This window comes from Lepidochelys kempii, chromosome 23 (genome assembly GCF_965140265.1).
Source record: "Lepidochelys kempii isolate rLepKem1 chromosome 23, rLepKem1.hap2, whole genome shotgun sequence".
NCBI lineage: Eukaryota > Metazoa > Chordata > Testudines > Cheloniidae > Lepidochelys > Lepidochelys kempii.
In genome coordinates, this window is record NC_133278.1 from 15,955,304 (window position 1) to 15,983,099 (window position 27,796).

General features: G+C 68.0%; 1 protein-coding gene across 4 annotated transcripts; it reads left to right on the forward strand.

The window, feature by feature from the left end:
• On the forward strand, positions 1 to 27,796 carry PLXNA3 (plexin A3). Of its 4 annotated transcripts, none has more exons than XM_073321633.1 (32): positions 1 to 47; positions 3,217 to 4,448; positions 4,739 to 4,921; positions 6,404 to 6,532; positions 6,826 to 6,926; positions 7,908 to 8,031; positions 8,271 to 8,427; positions 8,615 to 8,714; positions 8,999 to 9,113; positions 10,074 to 10,274; positions 10,956 to 11,052; positions 11,254 to 11,444; positions 11,823 to 11,968; positions 13,999 to 14,119; positions 14,435 to 14,571; positions 14,828 to 15,028; positions 16,640 to 16,733; positions 17,248 to 17,487; positions 18,611 to 18,754; positions 19,162 to 19,396; positions 19,838 to 19,977; positions 20,085 to 20,341; positions 20,747 to 20,813; positions 21,027 to 21,173; positions 22,627 to 22,786; positions 23,147 to 23,250; positions 23,655 to 23,751; positions 24,158 to 24,345; positions 24,654 to 24,823; positions 25,564 to 25,776; positions 26,177 to 26,327; positions 26,859 to 27,796. In XM_073321633.1, the coding sequence occupies exons 2-32, from the start codon at positions 3,243 to 3,245 to the stop codon at positions 26,952 to 26,954; spliced, it is 5,712 nt and encodes a 1,903-aa protein (XP_073177734.1). In that variant the 5' UTR covers positions 1 to 47; positions 3,217 to 3,242; the 3' UTR covers positions 26,955 to 27,796. The 4 variants fall into 4 exon arrangements, with proteins under 4 accessions (XP_073177734.1, XP_073177735.1, XP_073177737.1 ...); XM_073321634.1 differs by having other exon boundaries at positions 24,666 to 24,823; XM_073321636.1 differs by having other exon boundaries at positions 24,768 to 24,823.

Sequence of the window (27,796 nt, forward strand, 5' to 3'; positions counted from 1 at the left end):
GCGGGGAGGGGGCAGAGCCGGAGCGGGGCGCGCGGCTGCAGCTGCAGGTAGAGCCGGGGCGGAGCCCCCCAGGACCGGTGCACGGGGGGGGGCGGGGAGGGGGGCTCGGTGCACGGGGGAGCCCCCCAGGATCGGTGCACGGGGGGGCGGGGAGGGGGGCTCGGTGCACGGGGGGGGGCTCGGTGCACGGGGGAGCCCCCCAGGACCGGTGCACGGGGGGGGGGCTCGGTGCACGGGGGAGCCCCCCAGGACCGGTGCACGGGGGGGGGGGCTCGGTGCACGGGGGAGCCCCCCAGGACCGGTGCACGGGGGGGGGGGCTCGGTGCACGGGGGAGCCCCCCAGGACCGGTGCACGGGGGGGGGCTCGGTGCACGGGGGAGCCCCCCAGGACCGGTGCACGGGGGGGGGGCTCGGTGCACGGGGGAGCCCCCCAGGACCGGTGCACGGGGGGGGGCTCGGTGCACGGGGGAGCCCCCCAGGACCGGTGCACGGGGGGGGGGCTCGGTGCACGGGGGAGCCCCCCAGGATCGGTGCACGGGGGGGGGGCTCGGTGCACGGGGGAGCCCCCCAGGATCGGTGCACGGGGGGGGCGGGGAGGGGGGCTCGGTGCACGGGGGGGGCTCGGTGCACGGGGGGGGCCCCCCAGGACCGGTGCACGGGGGGGGGGGGCTCGGTGCACGGGGGAGCCCCCCAGGACCGGTGCACGGGGGGGGGCTCGGTGCACGGGGGAGCCCCCCAGGACCGGTGCACGGGGGGGGGCTCGGTGCACGGGGGAGCCCCCCAGGACCGGTGCACGGGGGGGGGCTCGGTGCACGGGGGAGCCCCCCAGGACCGGTGCACGGGGGGGGGCTCGGTGCACGGGGGAGCCCCCCAGGACCGGTGCACAGGGGGGGGGGCTCGGTGCACGGGGGAGCCCCCCAGGACCGGTGCACGGGGGGGGGGGCTCGGTGCACGGGGGAGCCCCCCAGGACCGGTGCACGGGGGGGGCGGGGAGGGGGGCAGTGCATTCCGGGTAGGGAGGATGCTGGTTGTGTGGGGCCCAGTTCATTGGGGGAAGACCTCCCCCAGATCAGTTCTTTGGGGCAGGGGGCTCAGGGCATGAAAGGGGCTCTGCATTGGGAAGAGGGCCAGGATTTGGGGGTCAGGGACTGGGGTGGGGAGGGGACAGTCCCAGGATTGGAGCATGGGAGGCAGGGGCAGCCCCCACATCAGTCCATGCAGGGAGGATTGGGGGGATGGGAGCAGAGCCCCCCATAGTGGGGGGCTCCCTCTCAGCCCTGGGGGTGCAGCCCCTCTCCTGTTCTGTTACTTTGAGGGGCCCATACCCAAGCTGTCAGGTGGGGGGCTTCAGGGGGTGTCACTCTGGGGGCAGGGCTGGGGCATCCCCATGGTTGCCTGAGCCCCCCCCATTCTCCCAGCAGAGTAAAGTGAGGAGATTCACTGCTGCCTGGCCAACCCCTTGCCCCATAAAACCCCCATTGGTCCTGACCTTAAGCGGGCACTAAGCTGGGTCGGGCGGAGTGGGGGCCTAGAAGCCAGGACTCCTGGGTTCTCTCCATGCTCTGGGAGGGGAGTGCGGGCTGGTGGGTTAGATCAATGGGGACTCCGGGTTCTTTTCCAGCACAGCAACATCTAGGTGCTGGGTGTGTGAGGGGTGGGGGGAGAACAGGTGGGCATTTCCCTGCCAATCCCTGAATGGGGGTCCAGCTAAGGAAGTGGGGAGCACCTGGCTTGTGTCTTTCCTGGCCCTTGTCTGGGGCACTGGGATCCTCTCTCAGCCTCCCTTCCAGAGGGGGACACAAGCTGTGGGGCTCAGAGAAAACGGCGGGGGGGGGGGCAAGGGCTGGGCCCTAAGGCTCTGCCAGAGTCAGCTTAACGTCTGCTGGGTGGGTGTAACATGCTGGGGGGCTGAGCTCCTGGGGTAGGAAGATTGAGGGGCTCTGGGGTCAGGGTGGGAAGGGAGGTTGTGGGGCTGGGGAGACCAAGTTGGCAGGGGGCTTTGAGTCTATGGGGCTGGGATCAGGCTGGCAGGAGGCTGTAGGGTGGTGCAGTGGGGGGGGGGGCTCTGACCCATGTCTCTGTGGTTATCTTGGGGGGGGCACTACTTCAAGTGGGTGTGAAAGGTAGGGGTCTGGCACCCCCCAGTCTCACCTCTGCTCCCCCTGGTCTTCTTCAGCCCTCTGCCAGCTCAGGGGGGGCTGTAGTGAGGTCTCCAGGTCCCCCCAAGCTGCTGGGCTCTTTAGCCCAGGGGGAGGGATATGGGGCGCCCATTAGGCAGGGGGCTCCACCATCCCTGGCTCATTGGAAGGCCATGGGCCTGTTTTCAGGGCTCTTAAGCCCTGGGAGTGGGGTGGGGTGTGATTAGGGTGGAGCCAGGGGGAGGGGCTGGGAAGGGCGGGGCCTGGCAGTGGGAGGAGCTGTGGCCTATAGGTTTTGGGGGGTGAGCATGGGGGCTCAGTGATGGGAGTTTGTGTGTGTTGTGGGGGCCGGCCCTGGGGGTCCTGGGGTGTGTTATGGGGGGGCTGTGGGGTACGTGGTGCTGGGGAATCCTCCAACCCATCCCCGTCTCAGGGCATTCTCCCCTTGTGTGTCACACGTGCACGGGGGGGGCCCCTGCTCTCCAGGTCACGAGCCCCCCCGCCCCAGTGCTGCGGGGGAGGGGTGTTTTGACTCCTTGCACAGAGTGCTAACAAGGAGCCGGGTGTGCGTGGGGTGTGTTGAGGGGGTGCTAAGAAAGGCTGGGGGGGGTGTCTGGCAGGGGGGCGCTCTCCCTGCCCTCAGCGCCCAGTGGGAAGGGAGCTGTGGGGGGAGGGGTGGGCTGGGCCCAGAGGTAGACCCGTCTGGAGTGGGTTGGGGGTCTGGAAATGGGGTAGGGGTTAGCACTGGCTTCGGGTGTTGGGGGATCAGCCGTGGGGAAGCGGGGGGCTGGGGGTGGGCTCTCTGGCTGGGGGGTTGGTGGGTCAGCCGTGGGGAAGCGGGGGGCTGGGGTGGGCTCTCTGGCTGGGGGGTTGGTGGGTCAGCCGTGGGAAGTGGGGGGCTGGGGGTGGGCTCTCTGGCTGGGGGGTTGGTGGGTCAGCCGTGGGAAGCGGGGGGTTGGAGATGGGCTCTCTGGCTGGGGGGTTGGTGGGTCAGCCGTGGGGAAGCGGGGGGCTGGGGTGGGCTCTCTGGCAAGGGGGAGGTCCCCCTCTGTCTAACCTCCATCTCTCCCTCTTCCAGGCCTGCTGCCCCCCGAGCCTCACACCATGGCCCCCCCACTGCGGCTGGGGGCCCTGGCTCTGCTGCTGCTGCTGCCCCCTCTGGCTCGGCCGGGGGCCCCCCCTCCGCGGCTCCCTCCCCTCTTGGCTGCCCGGGCCTCCTTCGCGGTGCCGGACGGGGGGCTGACCCACCTGGCGGTGCACCGCGAGACGGGCGAGGTCTTTGCCGGCGCCGTGAACCGGGTCTACAAACTGGCGGCCAACCTGAGCCAGCTGCGGGTGCACGGGACGGGGCCGGTGCCGGACGACGCCCGGTGCTACCCACCGCCCGCTGTGCGGCTCTGCCAGCACCCGCTGGCCCCGGCCGACAACGTCAACAAGCTGCTGCTGCTGGACTATGCGGGCGGGCGGCTGGTGGCCTGCGGCAGCGTCTGGCAGGGCGTCTGCCAGCTGCTGCGCGTGGGCGACCTGGCCAAGCTGGGCGAGCCTCACCAGCGGAAGGAGCACTACCTGTCGGGCGGGCGCGAGGCAGACGCCATGGCCGGGGTCATCCTTGAGCAGCCGGGCCAGCCGAGCCGGCTCTTCGTGGGCACCTCGGTGGAGGGGCGCTCCGAGTACTTCCCCACCCTGTCCAGCCGCCGCCTGGCGCCCGACTCCGCCAGCCCCGACATGTTCAGCCTCATCTACCAGGACGAGTTCGTCTCCTCGCAGGTCAAGGTCCCCTCAGACACCCTGGCGCTGCACCCGGCCTTCGACATCTACTACGTCTCGGCCTTCGTCTCGGGCGCCTTTGTCTACTTCCTCACCCTGCAGCTGGACACGCAGCAGGCAGCGCTGGAGGGGCCGGGCGGGGGGCCCGGTGGCGGGGTGGCCCCCGGGGCCGAGCGCTTCTTCTCCTCCAAGATCGTGCGGCTCTGCGCCCGCGACGCCGAGTTCTACTCCTACGTGGAGTTCCCACTGGGCTGCGCCCATGCCGGGGTGGAGTACCGCCTGGTGCAGGCCGCCCGGCTGGCTAAGGCCGGGCACCGGCTGGCGCGGGCACTGGGGCTGGCCGAGGGGCAGGACGTGCTCTATGCAGCCTTTGCCCAGGGCCAGAAGAACCGGGCGGCACCGCCCCGCCAGAGCCTGCTCTGCCTCTTCACGCTGGACGAGGTCAACCGGCGCATCCAGGAGCGGATCCAGAGCTGCTACCGCGGCGAGGGGCACCTCTCCCTGCCCTGGCTGCTCAACAAGGAGCTGCCCTGCATCAACACGGTACGCGGGACCCAGGCATCCGGGAGCCTCGCCCAGCCCCCGGCTCAGCCACGTGGCCCAGCTCCCCTCCCAGAGAGAGAACCCAGGAGTCCTGGCTCCCAGTCCCCGTTGCTCTACCCCACTAGCCCCCTCTCCCCGCCCAGAGCTGCGGGAGTGGGAGGGAAGGTGGGGGCTGGAGGTGGTGAGCGTACTTTGGGGCAATGGAGAGGGTGGGGATGGGGGTGTATTGGGGAGCTGGGCGTCTATTGGGGGCTGCACTCAGCTGTGCCTGACCCCCCGTCTCTCCCCAGCCCATGCAGATCAATGGGAATTTCTGCGGGCTGGTGCTGAACCAGCCGCTGGGGGGGCTGCAGGTCATCGAGGGGCGCCCCCTGCTGGCCGAGCGCAGCGAGGGGCTGGCCAGCGTCGCCGCCTACACCTACCGGGGCCACTCTGTCGTCTTCCTGGGCACCCGTGCCGGCACCCTCAAGAAGGTGGGACACGCGCCGGGGGGAGGGGCAGGCGTTAGAATTGGGGGTGTCCCAAAGGGGCTCAGAACCTCCCTAGGTGTTTGTCCCCACAGCTCTGCCGGTGCCCCTCACTCCCGACCCGCAGGCCCTGCTAGCCCACCCCAAATCTGATCCCTGGAAGGGTAGGCTATTCCCAGCCCTGCCCCACTGATAGAGCAGAGCTGGGGGGCAGTCCCCATCTCCAGGGCAGAGCTGGAGCCCATTCAACATTAGCAGGGCAGCAAAGGGACATGCCAGGTCCCCTCCTTAGCCTCAGCCACTCTCAGGCTGCTCCGACGGGAAGAGGAGACGACAGAGGAGCTGCGGGTCAGGAGTGAGGGGCACTGGCAGAGCTGGGGGGGGCAGGGTTGAGCTGCCAGGGGGCTGCGGGTCGGGAGTGAGGGGCACCGGCAGGGTTGGGGAGGAGGGTGGATGATCTGCCAGCTCAGCGCTATGGGGCGCGGTCCCCTCCTGGCCCCCCCCCAACTCCCCACAAACCAACTCCGTTCCTTCCAAACTGGCTCTTAAAAAGCCAACATCAAAGGGTGGCGGTTTGGGGTGGAAAATATGTCTGTGCGAAAGTTAACCCTAGAGCAGCTGCACCACAGAGAGGGGACAGTGCCCAGGGCCCCCGCCCACCCCCAGCTCTGCAAGTGCCCCTCACTCCTGACCCACAGCCCCTGCTCACCCAGCCTTGGGCTCCCCCAGCTCCTCCATCCTCTCTCCCTGCCACCTGCCATCCCTGGGGGGTCCCAGGGGGCTCAGTGTCGGGAGTGTCAGGCTGGCTGCCCCAGCCCTGACCTGGGAATTGGGTTATGTGGGGGGGGGCGGGGGCTCGCCTGTCTAGCTCTGAACCCCCTGGAGGGGGCCACGACCCCTCAGCTTTTAAATGGGGCTAATTCAGTTAGCTAGTGGGGAGGGGAGGAGCTGGTGGGCTGAGGGGGGAGGGGCTGAGGGGGGCTGGGTGCGTGGAGGAGAAATGGGGGGTGGGAGGTGACTCCTGTCCCTCGACACTGGTTCCCTTGTCTTAGCTCTCGGCCTCTCGCCCCGGGAGTGACCCTGGGGGGCTGCGGCCCCCAGCTCTGAAAGGGCCCTTTGTCCCTGGGGAGGGGGAGGCTGGGTGCCTGCTGGGGGGCTGCTGTGGGTCAGACCCCCCATCAATGGGCCCTTGTTGGCGGGGATGAAAGGGGTCAATGAGCCTGCCTGGTGTCGGGGGGCTGGACCCCTGGGCTGGAGAGTAACGGGGGAGGGGGCAGCTGGCAGGTCGGGGAGAGACATTGATGCTGGTCTCCCCTCCCCCCCACCTCCTTGTGGGCCCCCCTTGCATGCTGCTGAACATGCGGGGGGGTTGGGGGAGTTGATGGAGGTGGGTAGCTCGGGGTGGCTCAAGTCAGGCTGGGGGCTTGGGGGAGCTTGGGGGCTCGCAGGGGGGCTGGGGACATCTCTCTCTCACAGCTCCCCCCCCAGGTGCGGGTAGATGGCCCCCAGGACGCCCATCTGTACGAGTCGGTGCCAGTGACCCCCGGGCAGCCCCTGCTGCGGGACATGGAGCTCAGCCCCGACCAGAGACACCTTTACCTGCTGAGCCGTGGAGAGGTGGGGGCCGGGGGGCTGGTCGAGGTGGGACTGGGAGGGAGCTGGGGAAGAAGAGGGGGCAGAAGGAAGTGAGCCAGGAGGACCCCAGGGGGCTGAGGTTGGGGGAAGGGGGCAGGATGGGGGTCCCAGGGGACTGAGGTTGGGGGAAGGGAGGCAGAAGGAAGGGGGCCAAGGGGGCTGGGGACTGGTGAAGGAGTGGAGAGGCACAGGTGATGTGGGGGAGTAGCTGGGAGGGGCTGCTATAGGGGAGGGGGTCTGTTCTACCACCCCAGACGCTAACCTCTCCCCCCCAGGTGGTGCGGCTGCCGGTGGAGACGTGTGGCCAGTACCCTACGTGTGACGCCTGCCTGGGCTCCGGGGACCCCCACTGTGGCTGGTGTGTCCTGCACAACCGGTGAGACACCCCTGGAGCTGAGCCGGGGAGAGAACCCAGGAGTCCTGGCTCTCAGCCCACCTCCCCCACTCTAACCACCAGCTCCCACTCCCCTCCCAGTGCTGGGAGAGAACCCAGGAGTCCTGGCTCCCAGCCTAGCCAGGGGTCCCTCCCCGGTGTGTGCTGGGGGGTCTCTGGCCTGTTGGAGGAATGCGGCCCCCCCTCCCCGCAAGCTCCTGGCCAAGCCCCATCCCCCCTTCCCTTGTGGGAATCCCAGGTACCAAATCCTATTAAATCTCCTGCCCAGAGCAGTGGGGGGAGGGGGGCACAGAGTGGGGGGCTGGTGGAAAGATGGGGGTTGGGGAGGTGGGGGGAGGGACACTGAAGGTTGGCTGGGGTGGGGGGCCTGTGACTGGAGCTGGCAGCTCTACCCTGGAGACAAGTAATAAATTAGCCATCACCCCCCAGCTTGGCCAGGCAGTGAAGGGGGGGTGTTAGCCCTCTTCAGTGCCCCGCCCCCACCTCCCATCCCTCTCTGTAGGGGGAGGAGATGGAGAAGCCCCCCCCGTAACTCCCCCCCAACCTCTGCCAGAATCACACCTCCCAGTTAATACAGACACTCGAGCTGACGCCCCCCGAGATGGGGGTGGAGCAGAGATCAGCCCCCACCCCGACTCCCCCCAAGTTCTGTTGGTGCCTCTCACTCCCAACCTGCAGCCCCCTGCTAGCCTGGCCCTACCCCCCCCCGTCGGTGCCCCTCACTCCCGACCCACAGCCCCCCCCGCGGGTGAGGGGCTCCTGGCACCGGATGCTGCGTCCCCCAAGATCCTGCACTAACAAGCCCCCAGGGTGGAAGCCACTGGCTAGTTAATGAGCTCCCTGGGCTGCCCCCCCCCCAGCGCTGCAAGCTCCCCTGTGAGGTGCCTGCCCAGTGCAGTGAGGGGGGAGCAGACCTGGGGGGTTCCCAGTCTGTGCCTGATCCCCCCACAACCCTCCTCCCAGGTGCTGCCGGGAGAGCGAGTGTCCCCGGGCGCTGGAGTCGCAGCGGTTCGCGGCCGCGCCGGGCTCCTGCCCCCGGCTGCTCGTGGAGCCCAATAACGTCTCTGTCACCGCGCCCGGTGTCCTGGTGAGTTGGGGGGCCGGGCGCCTAGGGGCCTGGCTTGGGAGATTGGGGGGGCAGAGGTGGACATCCCCCCCATGTCTCTGGGGAGGGAGGGGTTGGGACCCTGTCCCCCATCTCGAACCCCCATCTCTAGGGAGAACTCACTCCCCATCTCTGGGGGAATCCTGCCCCCCGTCTCTAGGCTCCTGTCTCTCAGGGGGATCCTGCCCCCCAGCTCTAACCCCATCTCTCTGGGGGTCTAGCTGCAGCTGACGGTGCAGAACCTCCCGGACCTGGGGCCAGGCGTGACCTGCTCCTTCGAGGGCCTGGGGCAGAGCGAAGCCGAGGTGCTGCCCGGGGGCCTCATCCGCTGCCAGTCGCCCACCCCCAGGGAGCTGCCCCCCGGTACCGGCCCCCACGGTGAGTTCAAAGGGCAAAGGTCAGGGCCGGGGCGACAGGGGAGGGCAGGGGGCAGAGGACAAAGGTCAGGAACACATTTGGGGGTGGGAGGTGGGGGTAGGAGCCATAGACTGGGGGCGGGGGCTCCCTGCTGGGAGGGGTTCAGTCCTGACCCCCCCCCGACGCTGCCCCCCCAAATCCCCCCCAGGCGATGCTCGCTCCGTGCGGCTTCAGCTTCGCTCGCTCGAGACCGGGATGGATTTCGCTGGCACTGACTTCGTCTTCTACAACTGCAGCCTCCTCCCGTCGTGAGTCCCCCCGGCCGGCCGCCGGCCCCCCACCCGCAGCCCCTCGCACTGGGGGTGGGGGGTGGGAGGGAGCCTGGTCTCCCGCTGGGGGTGGGGCAGCTAATAGAATCCCCTCCTCCCTTCCCCCCATGTAAACACAGGGAGCAGGGGCGGGGCATTGTCCCTGGCTGCAGGGGAACAATGGGTCTGGGAAGGGGTGTGGGGGCGCCCGACATCCTGGGTGTGGAGGTCAGTTGGGGGGGGAAGATTCTCCCCCCCCATTAACCCTTTGCTGCCCTCCCCAGGTGTCTGTCCTGCGTGAGGAGCCTGTTTGCCTGCCGGTGGTGCAAATATCGACACATCTGCACCCACGATTCCCGGGAGTGCGCGTTCGCTGAGGGGCGGGTCAGCACCGCCGAGGTGGGTCCCTGTGTGACCAGCCCCCTCCCGCACCCCAGAGCCGGACACATCTCGGAACAGGGCGAGGGGTCCCTGTATAACTGTCCCCCTGCCCCACCCCATAGAGGCCATGTCCTGGCACCAAGCAAGGGGGCCCTGGTAACAGCCCCTGCCCCACCCCAGAGCCAGCTGCATATCCGTGCTTTGAGCTGGCTCCCTGCTGTGGAGGGGGAGGGGTGGCAGATGTCAGACCATGGGGCTGGCTGCCCCTAATGCAGTGTAATTGGCTGTGGCGGGATCGATGGGGCGGGGGGGCCCCGGTTGGATCGATGCACCAGGCGGTGCCCTGTGGTCAGGATAATTGATAGCGCCGGGGTTGCGGTTTGGAGCAGCGGCCGCAGACAACGCCCAGGGCCAGGCAATGGGGCCCTGGGGACTGGGGGGAGGGGAAACTAGATGTCGCTGCCCCCTTCCCACCCCCCCACCCCCAGTGAGGAGTCTCTGAGCCACTTCACCATAATCAGCGTCTAACAAGGGGGGAGCTAGCTGGGCTAGCAAGGCTGGGCTAGCAGGGGCTGCCGCACCGCACCGGCAAGGCTGTGAGGGGCAGGGCTGGGCTAGCAGGGGCTGTGGGTCGGGAGTGAGGGGCACCACCAGGGCTGGGGCAGGGGTGGGAGGAAGTGGTTCTGGGGACTCCTTTCCTTTATTGCCTATCCCCCCTCACCCCCACCCCCGACAAAAAAGAGCAGCCCCTCCCCCACCAAGTAACAATTAAGCAGCTGCTGTTGCCAGGCAGCTCCCAGAGACCCAGGATCCTGCATCCCCAGCTCCATCTCCTGGCAGGACTCCTGGGTTCTCTCCCTGTCTCTGGGAGGGGAGTGGGGTCCGATGGTTAGAGCAGGGGGGCTGGGGCTGGGAGCCCAGACTCCTGGGTTCTCCCAGCTCTCCCCAGGTGAGGTCCCCCTGATTCTTTCTCCCCAGGGCTGCCCAGAACTGCTCCCGGTGGGCGAGATCCTGATCCCGGTGGGGGTGCTGCAGCCGATCACGCTCCGGGCCAAGAACCTGCCGCAGCCGCAGTCGGGCCAGAAGAACTACGAGTGCGTCTTTGTCGTGCAGGGGCGTCGCCAGCGGGTCCCAGCCGTGCGCTTCAATTCCAGCAGCGTGCAATGTCAGAACACCTCGGTGAGCCCCCCGGCCTGGACCCCCTGCCCCCCGCGAGCCCCCCAGCCCATCTCCCTCTGCTCCCCAGCCACATGCAGAGCCAGGACACCGCGATGAGACCCCATGTGCCTCCACCCCTCCCTCTTCTGAGCACCCTTTTTGGGGGGGAGGGAGTGGGGGGGTTATCAGCCTGTGTGTCCCGGCCCCAGCGATGGGGGAGGGGCATTCAGCTGGGTTCGGCCGGACCCCTGCGCCCTGGGAGGGTGGGAGAAAGCTTGGGGCCCCTGCTGGCTGGCTGGGAGGGGGACGGGAGGGTGGGAGGTCTCTAATCCCATGGGCTCTGTGCCAGACACCCCCTGCCCTCCCCTCCCCTCCCCCCAGCCATCAACTCCCCGCTGGCTGCAGGCCCACAGCCTGCGAGGTGCTGGGGTCAAGGAACCACTTGTAAATGTCTGAGCTGGGCTGCGGGTCAGGAGTGAGGGGCACGGGCAGAGCTGGGCAGGGGGGGCGGATGTGTTTGATGTTTCACCCCTGGGGGGGGATGCTCTGTTGCTAGGTGACGTGACAGTTGCCATCTCTGTTGCTAGGAGATGCCTTGATACCTCCTTTTAACCCTTTGTGGTCCTGTTGCCCCCAGGGCTATGTGGGGGGGCTCCCCTGTGGCTCTCCATGCCTCTAATCTCCCTGTTCCCCCCCCCCCAGTACTGGTACGAGGGCGACACAGTTGGGGAGCTGCCTGTGGACTTCTCCGTCGTCTGGGACAGCGACTTCCCCATCGACCGGCCCCCTGGCTTCAAAGGTCCTGGGGGCTGCGCCCTGGGAGGGGCGGGGGGCTGGGTAATGGGAGAGGGCAGAGTGGGGGAGTGTCATGGGGAAAGGGGTGGGGAGGGCAGAGCCCGGGGGTGGGGTGTTGGGGGGCAGGGGTGGGGCACAGGGAGAGAAGGGGGTGGGGAGGGCGGGGCAGGGGGCTGCCTGTTTCTGACCCCCCACCTCCCCCCAGCCCTGCTGTACAAGTGCCCGGCCCAGCGCCCCAGCTGCGGGCTCTGTCTCCGCTCCGACCCGCGTTATGAGTGCGGCTGGTGCCTGGCGGAGCGACGCTGCCTCTTGCAACCCCACTGCCCTGCCCCCAAACTCAACTGGGTGCCCCCCGGCCGGCGTGGGGCCCGCTGCAGCCACCCCCGCATCACCCAGGTAACGCCCCCCGTCGCCCGGGTAACGGCCCCCCCCGCAGTGCCCAAGTAATGCCCCTGCCCCACAGCACCCCGGTAATGGTCCCCCCACATCACCCAGGTAATAGGGGGGCCCCCTGGACCAGCCACCCCCTGTGCCCACCCCACTGGAACCCATCCCCCAACCGCAGCCAGGCCCCATCTCTGCTGCAGACACCCCCTAGCTCTGCCCCCTCACCCGGGGGGGCTCACGTGGTTTGGGGGCCCAGGCGGGGGTGGGTTGGGTCTCTGCCCCACTGACTCCCCCGGGCTCCCCCAGGTGACACCCATGGCAGGGCCCAAGCAGGGCGGGTGGGGGTGGGGGGGTCTCCGCCCCCCTGACTGCCCTCTGCCCCCCCAGGTGACACCCGTGGCGGGGCCCAAGGAGGGCGGCACGCGGGTGACGGTCGAGGGGGAGAACCTGGGGCTGCAATTCCACGAGGTCGGGGTGCGCGTGGCTGGGGTTCGCTGCAACTCGCTGCCGGGCCAGTACGTCCCCGCCCAGAGGTGAGGGGGGGACAGTGTGAGGAGGGGGAGGAGGGCAGGATGGGGATGTCAGGTGGGGTTCAGAAATGTGGGGCAGGGGGTCGGGCAGGGCCATGTTCAGTCGGGTAGGAGCTGGGGGGGTCGAGCTGGGGGAGCTGGGAAGGGGTCCGGCAGGGGTAGCTGGGTCGTGGGGGGAGCTGGGACGCGGGTGGGGTTGGGAGGGGGTCGAGCAGGGGGAGCTGGGACGCGGGTGGGGTTGGGAGGGGGTCGAGCAGGGGGAGCTGGGACGCGGGTCAGGTTGGGAGGGGGTCGGGCGGAGGGAGCTGGGATGCGGGAAGGGGTCCGGCAGGGGTAGCTGGGTCGTGGGGGGAGCTGGGACGCGGGTGGGGTTGGGAGGGGGTCGGGCGGAGGGAGCTGGGTCGTGGGGGGAGCTGGGATGCGGGTCAGGTTGGGAGGGGGTCAGGCGGGGGGAGCTGGGATGCGGGAAGGGGTCAGGCGGGGGGAGCTGGGTTGTGGGGGGAGCTGGGACGCGGGTGGGGTTGGGAGGGGGTCGAGCAGGGGGAGCTGGGACGCGGGTGGGGTTGGAAGGGGGTCGGGCGGAGGGAGCTGGGATGCGGGAAGGGGTCCGGCAGGGGTAGCTGGGTCGTGGGGGGAGCTGGGACGCGGGTGGGGTTGGGAGGGGGTCGGGCGGGGGGAGCTGGGATGCGGGAAGGGGTCAGGCGGGGGTAGCTGGGTCGTGGGGGGAGCTGGGACGCGGGTGGGGTTGGGAGGGGGTCGGGCGGAGGGAGCTGGGACGCGGGAAGGGGTCGAGCAGGGGTAGCTGGGTCGTGGGGGGAGCTGGGACGCGGGTGGGGTTGGGAGGGGGTCGGGCGGAGGGAGCTGGGACGCGGGAAGGGGTCAGGCGGGGGTAGCTGGGTCGTGGGGGGAGCTGGGACGCGGGTGGGGTTGGGAGGGGGTCGGGCGGAGGGAGCTGGGACGCGGGAAGGGGTCGAGCAGGGGTAGCTGGGTCGTGGGGGGAGCTGGGACGCGGGTGGGGTTGGGAGGGGGTCGGGCGGAGGGAGCTGGGACGCGGGAAGGGGTCAGGCGGGGGTAGCTGGGTCGTGGGGGGAGCTGGGATGCGGGTCAGGTTGGGAGGGGGTCGGGCGGAGGGAGCTGGGTCGTGGGGGGAGCTGGGATGCGGGTCAGGTTAGGAAGGGGTCGGGCGGGGGGAGCTGGGATGAGGGAAGGGGTCAGGCGGGGGGGGCTGGGTCGTGGGGGAGCTGGGACGCGGGTGGGGTTGGGAGGGGGTCGGGCGGGGGGAGCTGGGACGCGGGAAGGGGTCAGGCGGGGGGAGCTGGGACGTTGGGGGAGCTGGGACGCGGGTGGGGTTGGGAGGGGGTCGGGCGGAGGGAGCTGGGTCGTGGGGGGAGCTGGGATGCGGGTCAGGTTGGGAGGGGGTCGGGCGGGGGGAGCTGGGATGCGGGAAGGGGTCAGGCGGGGGGAGCTGGGTCGTGGGGGGAGCTGGGGCGCGGGTGGAGTTGGGAGGGGGTCGGGCGGGGGGAGCTGGGACGTGGGAAGGGGTGAGGCGGGGGGAGCTGGGTCGTGGGGGGAGCTGGGACGCGGGTCAGGTTAGGAAGGGGTCGGGCGGGGGGAGCTGGGATGCGGGAAGGGGTCAGGCGGGGGGAGCTGGGTCGTGGGGGGAGCTGGGACGTGGGAAGGGGTCAGGCGGGGGGAGCTGGGTCGTTGGGGGAGCTGGGACGCGGGTGGGGTTGGGAGGGGGTCGGGCGGAGGGAGCTGGGATGCGGGAAGGGGTCCGGCAGGGGTAGCTGGGTCGTGGGGGGAGCTGGGACGCGGGTGGGGTTGGGAGGGGGTCGGGCGGGGGGAGCTGGGACGCAGGAAGGGGTCAGGTGGGGGGAGCTGGGTCGTGGGGGGATCTGGGACGCGGGTGGGGTTGGGAGGGGTTGGGTGGGGGGAGCTGGGATGCTGGGAAGGAGTCCGGGTGGGGGGAGCTGGGACGCAGGGGCTGGCGGGGTGGACCCGGGGGGCTGACCCCTGTGTCCCCGCCCCCCCAGGCTGGTGTGCGAGATGGAGGAGTCGCTGGTGCCCGACCCCCCGCCGGGCCCCGTGGAGATCTGTGTGGGCGACTGCAGTGCCGAGTACCGGGCCCGCTCCCCGAACCCCTTCACCTTCGTGGTACTGGGGGGGCGTCTGTGAGGGAGGGAATTCTGGGAGGGAGGGGCATGGGGGGCTTTGAGGGCTGGGTGATGATCCCTGGGGGTCTGTGGGGGAAGTGGGAGGGTGTGGGGGCTGGGGGGCGACCCCTGGGCTCTGTGGGGGAGAGGTTGTTGTGGGTCATGGGAAGCTGTGGGGGGCAGAAGGGGCTGGGTGGTGCCCTGTGGGGGTCTGTGGGGAGAAGGGGTAGCTGTGGGTCATGGGGGGCTGTGGGGGGTGGGAGGAAAGGGGGTCTGTGTGTGCATTTACCCCCATTACTGCCGTCTCCTGCCCCAGACCCCCAGGCTGCGGGGACTGAGCCCCAAGGGGGGGCCGGTGTCAGGGGGGACCCGCGTCACCCTCACTGGGACCCATCTGGACGCCGGCAGCAGCGTCAACATCTCATTGCAGGGGGCGCCCTGCCCGCTGCTCAGGTAGGGGGGACAGAGAGATGGGGTGGGCAGGGCGTGGGGGTGGAGGGATAAGGGGGGGTGGGCGGGGGGACAGAGATGGGGGGCGGGGGGCATGTGGGGAGGGACAGGGATGGGGGGCGGGGTTAGGGTTGTCGTATGGAGGCAGGTGGTGGGAATTTTAGGGGATGTTGGGAGGCGGGTGGGTAGGTCAGGGCTCAGTGGGGAGATGTGGGACAGGGGAATTTGTGGGGGTCTCTCACTTTCCCTTCCCCGGTAGGAGGGGGCCTGAGGAAATTGTCTGCCTGACCCCACCGTCCACGCTGGGCCCTGGTCCGGCCCCCCTCAGTGTTCGCATCGACCGTGCCAGCCTGGCCCTCCCTGGGCCCCCCAATGGCACCACCAGCCCCCCGAGCCTGATCTTCCACTATGCCCCAGACCCAGCTGTGACCCACGTTGAGCCCCAATGGAGCATTGTCAAGTAAGAGACCCCCTGCTCACTGCACCCCTATACCCCCATTGCCCCCCGCCTCCCCTCCTGTGCCCCATCCCCCTCCCACGCTCCCAGCCCCCTCACCCAGCTGACCCCCCCACTGCGCCCACCTCCTCCCTGAGCCCCACACCCCTGCCAACCCCCCCACTCCCAGCCCCCTCACCCAGCTGACCCCCCCACTGCGCCCACCTCCTCCCTGAGCCCCACACCCCTGCCAACCCCCCCCTGCTCCCAGCCCCCTCCCCCCACAGCCCCCTTGCAACCTCTCCCGCCCTCCTGTGCCCAGTGCCCCTGTCCACACTCCCAGCTCGTTTGAACCCCCTGTGAAACAGGTTCACATAACCCACGTCTGCCGAGGTGGACCACATGCAGGGCCAGGGGGCTCCATCCGGTCCCGGTTGGTCCCAGTTCTGGTCCCGGGCCGTCACCTCAGACCACGTTGGTCCATTCACCCCACACTCAGGCTCTGCTCCCCACAGGGCCCTGCTCAGCCAGGGAGATGAGCTGCAGAACCTGCCCCCCGGCTCCACCCCATCCCCCACACAGCCTCTGTCATGGACTCACAGGTCGCACCCACTCTTGGCCCCATGTGGTCCATGGGGAACCCCCTTCAGTGCAACAGCCCTTCTCGGGGGTCCAGCCCCTCCGCCTCCTGGAGCTGCACGCTCTGAGCCTTAGCATGTCTGTCTCTGCCGTGGGACACCTCAGGGAGTCCACTCGCTCTGGACCCCCGGGGTCTCCACACCCAGAGAGAATAACGCCCCCCTGTTCTCTAGACTGGAGTGACACTCAGCCAGCATAAAGCAGCAGGGTTTATTGAGCATCTGAACCCAGCATAGGAAACTCTCTGGGCCTCAGGCCTGGCCCGCCTCAGCCCAGCACATCGCAGTCTCCCCTGCATCCAGCTGGGCTCTGCCTGCTCCCTCTCTCCAGCCCAGAGCCCCCCTGCTTCCCCGCTGGGCATCTGATCTCACCGGCCCCAAGCCCCCCCTCTGTCCATTGTCTTCTCTCCAGGTAAACAAGTTGCCTGGGCCCCCTCTCCTCTCCTCTGTCCTCTGGCCCCTCTGGCTGGAACTGCCTGGTCAGAACACTGGGTCCTCTCTCTGCAGCCCATTGTCCTCCCACTGACCAGACCCGGCAGCTGGCCCGCTGGACCCCAGTCACCAGTCGCTGGGGTCTCCATTCTCCAGGGTCCCAAGTTCCCTCACTGGTCCTCTGTAACAACAAACTCCCTCTCCCATCCCCTTGTTAAACCGGTAATACGCAGGGAAACTGAGTCCCACCCCCTCTGCATGCAAACCCCTGGAAAACAAGTTAAAAACAAGAAAACCCCCCACTTCGTCACAGCCTCCGGCGCCAGCCCGGCTGGGACCCAGTGTTTGGCCTAGGACGAGCATCCCGCTGCTGGCACTGAGCTGGGCTGGGCGGGGTCCCCGGCATCCGAGCGGGGCGCAGGGTAGCCGTGGGGGGGGAGACACGGACGATACGGCCCAATGGTGGGAGACGTGTCACAGTCCAACGGGCCACCCCCCATGCCAGCACTCACCCCCCCAAAGCTGCATCCCCCTGGGGGGGCTGATGTCTTCCCCCCCCCCCCAGCGGCAGCACTAGTCTGACGGTGACCGGGACCCGCCTGCTGAGCATCCAGGAGCCGCGCGTCCGAGCCGTGTATGGGGGCGTCGAAACCGTCAACGTGAGTTGTGCCCTCATGGCGAGCGGGAGGGAGGGCGGGGGAAGGGGACGCAGCGGGAGGCAGGGGAACTGAGTGAGGTGGGGGGAAGTGGGGACAGTTTTTTGGGGGGGCAGTTTCCTGCAAGGGAATCCTGAGTCTCCTGATATACCCCTCTTCCCCCCCCATACTGACAAACCCATAACTTCTCCCTGCTGTCACCCCCATGGATCACCGCCCCCCGGCTTGTACCCTGTGCCTTCCCCACTGAACCACCCAACATGCTGCCCCCCCAGCTTCTGCCCCTCCCATTCCCAGCCACCCCCAAGCTGTCCCCCGTTGCCAGCCGCCCACGCTGACCCCGCCAGCCTGCTGAACCCCCTGACATGCTGCCCCCCTCCGAGAGCCCTGTCCCACTCCCCCATTCCCAGCCACCCATGATGGCCAGCTGAACCCGCCCTCCGAGCTGCCGCCCCCCCGAGCCCTGTCCCTCCCCCCCATTCCCAGCCACCCCCACTGACCCTCTGCCTCCCCCCAGAGCTGCCGGGTGCTGAATGACTCGCTCATGCTGTGCCAGGCGCCCGGCATTGTGCTGGGGGGGCGGGAGCTGCCCCTGCGGGGGGCCTCCCCTGACGAATTCGGCTTCCTGCTGGACCACGTCCAGGCGGCTCGAACCCTCAACCACTCAGCCTTCACCTACTACCCCGACCCCCAGGTTGAGCCCTTCGGCCCTGCCGGGGTGCTGGAGGTGAAACCCGGCTCCCACGTCGTCCTCAAGGTATGGGGGGAAGAGGGGCTTAGCAGGGGCTGCGGGTCGGGAGTGAGGGGCACCGGCAGGGTTGTGTGGGGAGCCCGGGGCCGGGCTTAGCAGGGGCTGCGGGTCGGGAGTGAGGGGCACCGGCAGGGTTGTGGGGGGAGCCCGGGGCCGGGCTGGCAGGGGCTGCGGGTCAGGAGTGAGGGGCACCGGCAGGGTTGTGGGGGGAGCCCGGGGCCGGGCTTAGCAGGGGCTGCGGGTCGGGAGTGAGGGGCACCGGCAGGGTTGTGGGGGGAGCCCGGGGCCGGGCTTAGCAGGGGCTGCGGGTCGGGAGTGAGGGGCACCGGCAGGGTTGTGGGGGGAGCCCGGGGCCGGGCTTAGCAGGGGCTGCGGGTCGGGAGTGAGGGGCACCGGCAGGGTTGTGGGGGGAGCCCGGGGCCGGGCTTAGCAGGGGCTGCGGGTCGGGAGTGAGGGGCACCGGCAGGGTTGTGGGGGGAGCCCAGGGCCGGGCTGGCAGGGGCTGCGGGTCGGGAGTGAGGGGCACCGGCAGGGTTGTGTGGGGAGCCCGGGGCCGGGCTTAGCAGGGGCTGCGGGTCGGGAGTGAGGGGCACCGGCAGGGTTGTGGGGGGAGCCCGGGGCCGGGCTGGCAGGGGCTGCGGGTCGGGAGTGAGGGGCACCGGCAGGGTTGTGGGGGGAGCCCGGGGCCGGGCTTAGCAGGGGCTGCGGGTCGGGAGTGAGGGGCACCGGCAGGGTTGTGGGGGGAGCCCGGGGCCGGGCTTAGCAGGGGCTGCGGGTCGGGAGTGAGGGGCACCGGCAGGGTTGTGGGGGGAGCCCGGGGCCGGGCTGGCAGGGGCTGCGGGTCGGGAGTGAGGGGCACCGGCAGGGTTGTGTGGGGAGCCCGGGGCCGGGCTTAGCAGGGGCTGCGGGTCGGGAGTGAGGGGCACCGGCAGGGTTGTGGGGGGAGCCCGGGGCCGGGCTGGCAGGGGCTGCGGGTCGGGAGTGAGGGGCACTGGCAGGGCTGGGGGGAGCCCGGGGCTGGGCTAGAAGGGGGCTGTGGGTTGGGAGTGAGCGGCACCACGGGTGCTGTGTCTGGCCTGGATGTCTGGGTCCAATCTCCCTCCCCCTTTCACTGTCCCACCACCCCCAGGGCAGGAACCTGATCCCGGCAGCTGTGGGGGGGGCCCGTCTGAACTACACGGTGCTGATTGGGGGGGAGCCCTGCGCCCTGACGGTGTCAGAGACCCAGCTACTGTGCGACTCGCCCAGCCAGACAGGGGAGCAGCTGGTCACAGTGAGTTGCTGGGGAGAAGGGGGGCACAGCCGGGGCTCCCTACGGGGTGGGCCTGGGGGCATGTGTCTGGCAGGGGGGCAGCCCTTCGCTCTGTGGTGTGGGGGTGGGACACGGGGGGCGGATCAGAGGTCAAGGGAGAGTGGGGGAGTGAGCAGACCCTCTTGGGGGGCTATGGGGCAAGGTTACATCTGTGTGGTGCATTCTGGGGGGACAGACTGAGTGGGGGGGCTGGGAGGGGGTTGTCACATCAGATCCACGGGGGAATTTGTGCCCTCCCATTGCAGATCTGGAGGGGTTGCCAAAATGTGGAGGTGCCCCTGATTCCCCCTCCCACATTCTGGGGGGTTTGTTCCTGGGACGTTGGGGGCACCCCACTGTCTAACCTCCACTGCTTCCCCTCGTTCCAGATTCTGGTTGGGGGCCTGTCCTTCTCTCCCGGCTCCCTGCACATCTACCCTGAGGCGGCCCTGCCTCTGGGGGCACTAGTGGGGCTGGGTGCAGGGGGGTCCCTGCTGCTCCTGGCCATTATCGGGGTGCTGGTCGCCTACAAGCGCAAGACCCGGGACGCCGACCGAACCCTCAAGCGGCTGCAACTGCAGATGGACAATCTGGAGTCACGGGTCGCGCTGGAGTGCAAGGAGGGTGAGGCTGGGGGGCAGGGGGGGGGCAGGAGTGCAGAGAGCGGGTTGGAGTGTAGGGAGCATGGGGGGGTGGAGTGCAAGGGGGAGGGGGATGGGGTGGGGGGCAGAGCGGGGGGGGCTGGAAGGTAGAGCCCAAGGATGGAGCTAGGGTGGGGGAGGGATGGGAGGCAGAGAGGGCCCTGGGTACGGATTGGGAGGAAGGGGGGGACTGGGAAAGGGGCTGGGGCTCTGGGCAGAGGGGGCTAAGACGAGGGGGCTGGGCTGGGGGGCAGGAGCACAGGGAGGGTGGGGCTGGGGGCAGGGGGTCCTGCTGTGGTGCTTGGCAGGTGCTGAGTTAGGGGGCAGGAGACACTGGGATGGGGGGCAAGCAGTTGCCCCTGCACGGGGGAAGGGCAGGGTTGGGGGGGACTGACAGATTGAGGGTCCCCTCCCCGCCCCCCAGCCTTTGCAGAGTTGCAGACCGACATCAACGAGCTGACGAACAACCTGGACGGGGTGAAGATCCCGTTCCTGGACTATCGGACGTACGCCCTGCGGGTGCTGTTTCCTGGCGAGGAGCCCCCGCTGCTGCGCCATGGCCACGTGAGCGGGGGCTGGGCCGGGGGCGCGGGGGGGCAGAGCAGGGGGCTGGGCTGGGGGGCAGAGTGGGGGAGGCCAGGAGGCTGTGTCTCACCCCGTGCCCCCTGCAGGCGCCCCCCGGGGCGGAGCGGGGCCTGCGGCTCTTTGGGCAGCTCCTGCACCTCCGGCCCTTCCTGCTGACCTTCATCCATGCGCTGGAGGGGCAGCGCGGGTTCTCCATGCGGGACCGGGGGGCCGTGGCCTCCCTCACACTGGTGGCCCTGCAAGGCCGGCTGGACTACGCCACCGGCGTCCTCAAGCAGCTGCTGGCCGACCTCATAGAGAAGAATCTGCAGAACCGGGCCCATCCCAAGCTGCTGCTGCGCAGGTGGGGCCTGGAACCCCTCTGTTCCCCTGGGACCTCCCCTTTCCCCTGGGACCCCTGAACCGCCCCGTTCCCCAGGACCTCACTGACCTGCCCCATTCCCCTGGAACTCCCCAGACTCCCCTGGGACCTCCTTGAACCCTCCTGAACTTCCCCATCCCCCTGGACCCACCCGGGACCTCCCTGAACCCCCAGGACTGCCTGGGACCCCCCATTCCCCTGGGACCCCCCTGGGGCCCCTTTTGACCCCCCCAGGACCTCCCTGAACCCACCTGTTTCCCTGGACCCCCATCCTGCCACAGGGAACCTGCTGAGCCACGTGCTCCCCAGGTGAGAGCCCCCTAGGGACACCCCCCGTGACCCACAGTAACGCGGACTCCTGAGTCCCTGCTTCTCTCCCTTCTCCAGAACGGAGTCGGTGGCTGAGAAGATGCTGACAAACTGGTTCACCTTCCTGTTGCATCGGTTCCTGAAGGTGAGAGGGGGCGGGGGCTGGGAACCCTCCTGGACACCTGGGTTCTCTCCCGGCTCTGGGAGGGGAGTGGGCTCTGGTGGTCAGAGCAAGGGGCTGCAAGCCAGGACTCCTGGGTTCTCTTCCTCCCTTTAGGAAGGGAGCGGGGGCTGGTGGTTAGAGCAGGGAGGACTGGGAGCCTAGATGCCTGGGTTCTCAGCAGTAATGCCCCCCCAGGAGTGCGCCGGGGAGCCACTGTTCCTGCTGTTCTGTGCCATCAAGCAGCAGATGGAGAAGGGGCCGATGGATGCAGTGACGGGGGAGGCGCGGTACTCGCTGAGTGAGGACAAGCTTATCCGCCAGCAGATCGACTACAAGACCCTGGTCAGTCGGAGCAGGGGGCAGGAGGGGTGGGGTGTTGGGCCGGGGTACCCAATTTGCCCAGGCGCTGGGCCGTGCCCCAGGTGTTATTGGAGCCCTGGGGAGCCTCTGGCCCCCACGCATCTCCCAAGGGGTCCGGGGGCCCTCCCTCCGACCCTGTGTCCCCCTGTCTGTGTCTCTGGCAGCCCTCCAAAATCTCATTTCGCCCCTGACACCCAGTACTGGGGAGGAATTGCTTGCGGGGGGCTCCAGGCATGTGTCATTCCCCCACCCATGGTTTAGGGGGGAGGGATAGCTCAGTGGTTTGAGCATTGACCTGCTAAACCCAAAGTTGTGAGTTCAATCCTTGAGGGGGCTGTCAAGGTTCCTTCCCCACTCTGAACTCGAGGGTACAAATGTGGAGACCTGCATGACCGACCCCCTAAGCTTATTCTTACCAGCTTAGGTTAAAAGTTCCCCAAGGTACAAACTTTGCCTTGTCCGTGAACTCTATGCTGCCACCACCAAGCGTCTTACACAAAGACCAGAGAAAGAGCCCACTTGGAGATGTCTTCCCCCAAAATATCCCCCCAAGCTCTACACCCCCTTTCCTGGGGAAGGCTTGATAAGAATCCTCACCAGTTGGTACAGGTGAACACAGACCCAAACCCTTGGATCTTAAGAGCAATGAAAAAATCAATCAGGTTCTTAAAAGAAGAATTTTAATTTAACGAAAAGTAAAAGAATCCCTTCTGTAAAATCAGGATGGTAAATACCTTACAGGGTAATCAGATTCAAAACACAAGAGAATCTCTCTAGGCAAAACCTTGTTACAAAAGGACACAAAAACAGGAATCTACATTCCCTCCAGCACAGCTTATCTTACCAGCCATTAAACAAAAGGAAATTATCGCGTTTCTACCTAGATTACTTACTAACTTTACAGGGGTTGTAAGGCTGCATTCCTGATCTGTTCCTTGCAAAAGCATCACACAGACAGACCCTTTGTCCGCCCCCCCCCTCCAGATTTGAAAGTATCTTGTCCCCCCATTGGTCATTTTGGTCAGGTGCCAGCGAGGTTACCTTAGCTTCTTAACCCTTTAGAGGTGAGAGGGTTTTGCCTCTGGCCAGGAGGGATTTTATAGCACTGTATACAGAAAGGTGGTTACCCTTCCCTTTATAGTTATGACAGGGGCCATTTAGGGATCTGGGGCAAAAATTGGGGATTGGTCCTGCTTTGAGGAGGGGATTGAATTAGATGACCTCCTGAGGTCCCTTCCAACCCTGATATTATATGATTCTATGCCCCGAGGGAGGGAGCAAAGTCTGGAGGCGGAGAAACCAAGTCACACCTCTGCTAGTAACTCCAGGGGATGGGGGCTGGAAGAGGGGAAAGTGGAGGGGAGGCGCTAACTCCTACCTCGGGGGGGGGGGAGCTCAAACAGGAGGGACCCCCCTGACCTGCCATTCCCCCCAGACGCTGTACTGTGCCAGCCCCGACCCCCCCGGTGGCCCCGAAGTGCCCGTCAAGGTGCTGAACTGCGACACCATCACCCAGGCCAAGGAGAAGCTGCTGGATGCTGTGTACAGGGGGGTCCCCTATTCCCAGCGCCCCCGGGCTGACGACACGGAGCTGGGTACGGGGGAGCATAGGGGGCAGGAGGGTCCCCTATTCCCAGCACCCCCGGGCTGATGACATGGAGCTGAGAATATGGGGGGCACGGGGGGTACAGGGGAGTCCCCTATTCCCAGTGCCCCCGGTCTGACGACACGGAGTTGGGAACGCAGTGGGGAGGCACTGGGGAAGGGAGTAATGGGGGCTTTGCAGCCCAGAGGGCTGTGGGGTATGTAGGAGGCACAAAGGAGGGAGGCTACGGGTACAAGGCTGCCCCAGGGGAGGCTGGAAGGCGTGGGGCAGGTATTGCTGCCCAAGGAGTGTTTGATGGGGTTGGGGCTGTATTTGGGGGTCTGACACTCTCCCCACCCCCCGTTCCCAGAGTGGTACCAGGGCCGTTCGGGCCGAACCCTCCTGCAGGACGAGGATGCGACGAGCCGCATTGAGGGCGACTGGAAACAGCTCAACACTCTGGGGCACTACCAGGTGGGGTAGGGACCCCCCAGAGCCCCCCACTGCCCCTCAGAGCCCCCTATAGCTCCCTGCTCCTCATCCACACGACAACTGGAAACAGCTCAACACGCTGGGGCATTACCAGGAGGGGCGGGGACCCCCCAGAGCGCCCCACTGACCCCCCCAGCCCCTGCTCCCCCCACTTCCTTCCCAGAGCCCTCTGCTCCTCCCAGAGCCTCCTGCTCCCCCCCATCCACACCCCAAATGGAAATGTGTCAATGTGCTTGGGCCAAACCATGTGGGACAGCGCCCCCGCACCCAAACCACCATCCCTACCCCACACCCTGCCTGGAATTGCAGCAGCGCACTGGGGCAGGGACCTCCCATGTCATTCCCAGACTTCCCCCCGCCCCCCTCACCTGCTGCCTCTCCCCCAGGTGACCGATGGCTCCAAGGTGGCCCTGACGCCCCGGCAGGTCTCGGGGTGCAACCTGCCCAACTCCTGCACCTTCAGCCGCTCGCTGAGCCGCTACGGTAAGGCCCCCTGGACCTCCCAAGAGACCCACCCATTTCCCCGCCCCCCGCCAGCCCCACAGAGACCAGCCCCTCCCCCTGGCCTGCAAGGGGGCCTGTGCTGCTGAGAGTGACATGGCTTTGGGGGAGGGTGGGGCTGGGACTTGGGGAGCTGGGGGGAGTGGCTGCCCCCCACATCCCAGACACCTTGCTCAGCCCCCACCCCCCAGGCCCTACCTGCCCCAAGCAGAAGACCCGCCCTGATCCCCCCAGCCCCTTATCCCATCCAGACCAGACGGGTGGGGGGTAGTCAAAGTGCTCCCCCCATGCTGCTGGATTGGCAGGGAGGGCGCGCAGGGGCTCTGGATTAGGCAGTGGACTTGGGGCTCCGACACCTACCTCCCCATGACCTGTCCCCCCACCCCAGAGAGCCTCCTGCGGCCATCCAGCAGCCCTGACAGCCTCCGCTCCCGCGCCCCCATGCTGAGCCCCGAGCGCGATGGGGGCACCCGGCTCTGGCACCTCGTCCGCAGCCACGATCCACTGGGCGACCCCAAGGAGGGGGGCAGCAAGATGGTGTCGGAGATCTACCTCACCCGGCTCCTGGCCACCAAGGTACGGGGTGCAGGGACCTGGGGGGGTCATGTCATTGGGTGAGGGGTATTGGGGTGTGGGGGTGGTGTCCAAGGGCTGTGCTGGGGTTCGGAGGGCCAGGGGCCATGAAGAGGGGGACAGGGGCTGTGGGGGGGGCAGGGGCCATGCGCGGGGACGGGGCAGGGCTGTACCAGGCCTCAGGGACTGGGGGCCATGCAGCGGGGCAGGGCTGTGCCAGGGCTCAGGGGCCAGGGTGGGGAGTATGCGAGAGGGGGCAGGGCCATGTGTGGCAGGGGGGCCCGGGCCAGTCTGACCCCCGGCGCCCCCAGGGCACGCTGCAGAAGTTCGTGGATGACCTGTTCGAGACGCTGTTCAGCACGGCGCACCGGGCCAGCGCCCTGCCCTTGCCCATCAAGTACATGTTCGACTTTCTGGACGAGCAGGCGGATCGGCGCCAGATCAGTGACCCCGACGTGCGGCACACCTGGAAGAGCAACTGGTGAGACCCCCGGAGGGGCCTGGAGGGACTCGGGGGCTCTGACCCCCCAGCCTGCCCCTGCGGTTCTGGGTGAACGTGATCAGGGTGTAGGGGGGCTGGGAAGGTGTTGGGGAGGGCCGGGGGGGTCCCGGGGGGGGTCTCTGGCACTCTCTGACCCCCAGCCTGCCCCTGCGGTTCTGGGTGAACGTGATCAGGGTGTAGGGGGGCTGGGAAGGTGTTGGGGAGGGCCAGGGGGGTCCCGGGGGGGGTCTCTGGCACTCTCTGACCCCCAGCCTGCCCCTGCGGTTCTGGGTGAACGTGATCAGGGTGTAGGGGGGCTGGGAAGGTGTTGGGGAGGGCCGGGAGGGTCCCGGGGGGGTCTCTGGCACTCTCTGACCCCCTGACCCCCCAGCCTGCCCCTGCGGTTCTGGGTGAACGTGATCAGGGTGTAGGGGGGCTGGGAAGGTGTTGGGGAGGGCCGGGGGGTCCCGGGGGGGTCTCTGGCACTCTCTGACCCCCCAGCCTGCCCCTGCGGTTCTGGGTGAATGTGATCAGGGTGTAGGGGGGCTGGGAAGGTGTTGGGGAGGGCCGGGGGGGTCCTGGGGGGGTCTCTGGCACTCTCTGATCCTCTGACCCCCCAGCCTGCCCCTGCGGTTCTGGGTGAACGTGATCAGGGTGTAGGGGGGCTGGGAAGGTGTTGGGGAGGGCCAGGGGGGTCCCAGGGCGGGTCTCTGGCACTCTCTGACCCCCTGACCCCCCAGCCTGCCCCTGCGGTTCTGGGTGAACGTGATCAAGAACCCGCAGTTCGTGTTCGACGTGCACAAGAGCAGCATCACGGACGCGTGTCTCTCCGTGGTGGCCCAGACGTTCATGGACTCGTGTTCCACGTCACCCCAGCGCCTGGGCAAGGACTCGCCCTCCACCAAACTGCTCTACGCCAAGGACCTGCCTGGCTACCGCGGCTGGGTGGAGCGGTGAGGGGGCAGTGAGAGCTGGGGGCACACTGCAGGAGGGAGTGGGGGGCAGGGGAGGGTCTGTGATGAGGGAGTGGGTGATGCAGGGGTCTCCCCAATGCAGGGAGAAGCGGGGAAGGAGCTCCAGGATACAGGGGTTGAGGGGCAGATGGGGTAACAAGGCTGTGGGGGGAGGGGCAGTGGGGAAGGGGACTGGGATACAGGGGTGGGGGGCGCTGTGGGGGGAGGGGCGCTGGGATACGGGGGGGACCGATGAGGTAATGGGGGTGTGGCAGAAGGAACAGTGGGGGGAAGGGCGTTGGACGCAGGGGTGGGGGGCAGACATGGTAACAGGGCTGGGGGGGGGGAAGGAGCAGTGTGGGGGAGGTGACCCTGCCCCCCCTCACCCCCTGCCCCCCAGGTACTACCGGGACATCGCCAGGATGGCTCCCATCAGCGACCAGGACATGGATGCCTACCTGGGGGAGCAGTCGCGGCTCCACGCCGGGGAGTTCAACACACTGGGGGCACTGGGGGAGCTCTACCAGTACGTGGGGCGTTACCGGCAGGAGGTGAGAGCGCCTGCCGCCCCCTGCCCCCCCAGCCTCCCTGCTCCCCCCCCCAGCCTCCCTGCTCCCCCCCCATCCCCCTCGGCAACCCCACCCAGCGTTGAGGGAGCTCGACCAGTCCATGGGGTGCTACTGGCAGGAGGCGAGAGCCCTTGCCTCCCCGCTGCCCCCCCACAACCCCCTGCTCCCCACCTCCCCATCCCCCCATTGCCCCCCCACAGCGCTGGGGGAGCTCGACCAGTCCCTGGGGTGCTACCGGCAGGAGGCGAGAGCCCCTGCCCCCCCGCTGCCCCCCCACAGCGCTGGGGAGCTCGACCAGTCCCTGGGGTGCTACCGGCAGGAGGCGAGAGCCCCTGCCCCCCCCGCAGCTCCCCCCCAGCGCTGGGGAGCTCGACCAGTCCCTGGGGTGCTACCGGCAGGAGGCGAGAGCCCCTGCCCCCCCCCGCAGCCCCCCCCAGCGCTGGGGGAGCTCGACCAGTCCCTGGGGTGCTAGCAGCACCCCCGGGCGCCCCTGACCCTGACCCTCGCCCACAGGTGCTGACGGCGCTGGACCGGGACGGGAGCTGCCGGAAGCAGCAGCTGCGCCAGCGGCTGGAGCAGGTCATTGCCTTGGTCTCCACCAGCAGCTGAGAGGGGCTGGCCCCACAGACAGCCCCCACGGTCAGCCGGTGCGACCTTCGACCTCCTGCGGGGAGACGTGACCTTCGACCCCTGGCTCAGGGGCAGGCTGACTTTTGGGGGCAGTGGTTCTGGGTGGGACGATGCCCAATGCCACCAGGACCGGGCCTCGTAGCAATAACCCAGAGGGGCTGCTGGTGGTGATTGGGGGGGTGCAACGGGGGGCAGTGCTGGGGGGGTGGATCTGGCTGAGCTACAGCGTTGACCCCCCCTTCCATCCCAATACTCGACCCCCCACCCCCAAAACTGTACAGCCCCCAATACTGTATGACCCCCTCCCCCAGCCCCCCAATAATCCCTCCCAGCCCCCCAATGCATCCCCAGGCCAGCAGCTGAAAGGAGCCCCCCCTCACCCCTGTACAGCCCCCCCCCAATAGCTGTTGGAATTTGCCTCTTGTTTTGGTGACAGTGACAATGGGAATTGGAGATTTAACCCATGTTCCAGGGACCCCCCCCAGCCCTTCTCCCCCCCAGCACCCCCTTGTCTCAGAGACTCCCTCCCCAGCGCCCCCTTTCCCGGCAGCGTGGTGCCTTAATTACTGAATAATTTATTGAGTCTCGGGGGGTTCGGTGTAAATTTAGTCCCGGGTGTAAGAAATTTCAGTGTAACCCCCCCCGATATCTGTGTAAATAGTCGTGCTGCCTGTGGGCTCGGGGAGTGGGGGCCTGGCTCCCCCTCGAGATTTGGGGGAGGCAGGACAGACCCTTTCCCCTGCTCCCACGCGGCCGTTTTCTCTGTTCATTTTATAATTAACTTTTCTTTTGCTAATTAAAGTGCTGAAAAAAACCCCAAA

Coding starts and splice junctions, on each gene's coding strand:
- PLXNA3 (XM_073321633.1), top strand. CDS start 3,243: ATGGCCCCCCCACTGCGGCTGGGGGCCCTGGCTCTGCTGCTGCTGCTG. Junction 9,114..10,073: donor GGCGGGTCAGCACCGCCGAG/GTGGGTCCCTGT, acceptor CTTTCTCCCCAG/GGCTGCCCAGAACTGCTCCC. Junction 11,445..11,822: donor GCCACCCCCGCATCACCCAG/GTAACGCCCCCC, acceptor CTGCCCCCCCAG/GTGACACCCGTGGCGGGGCC.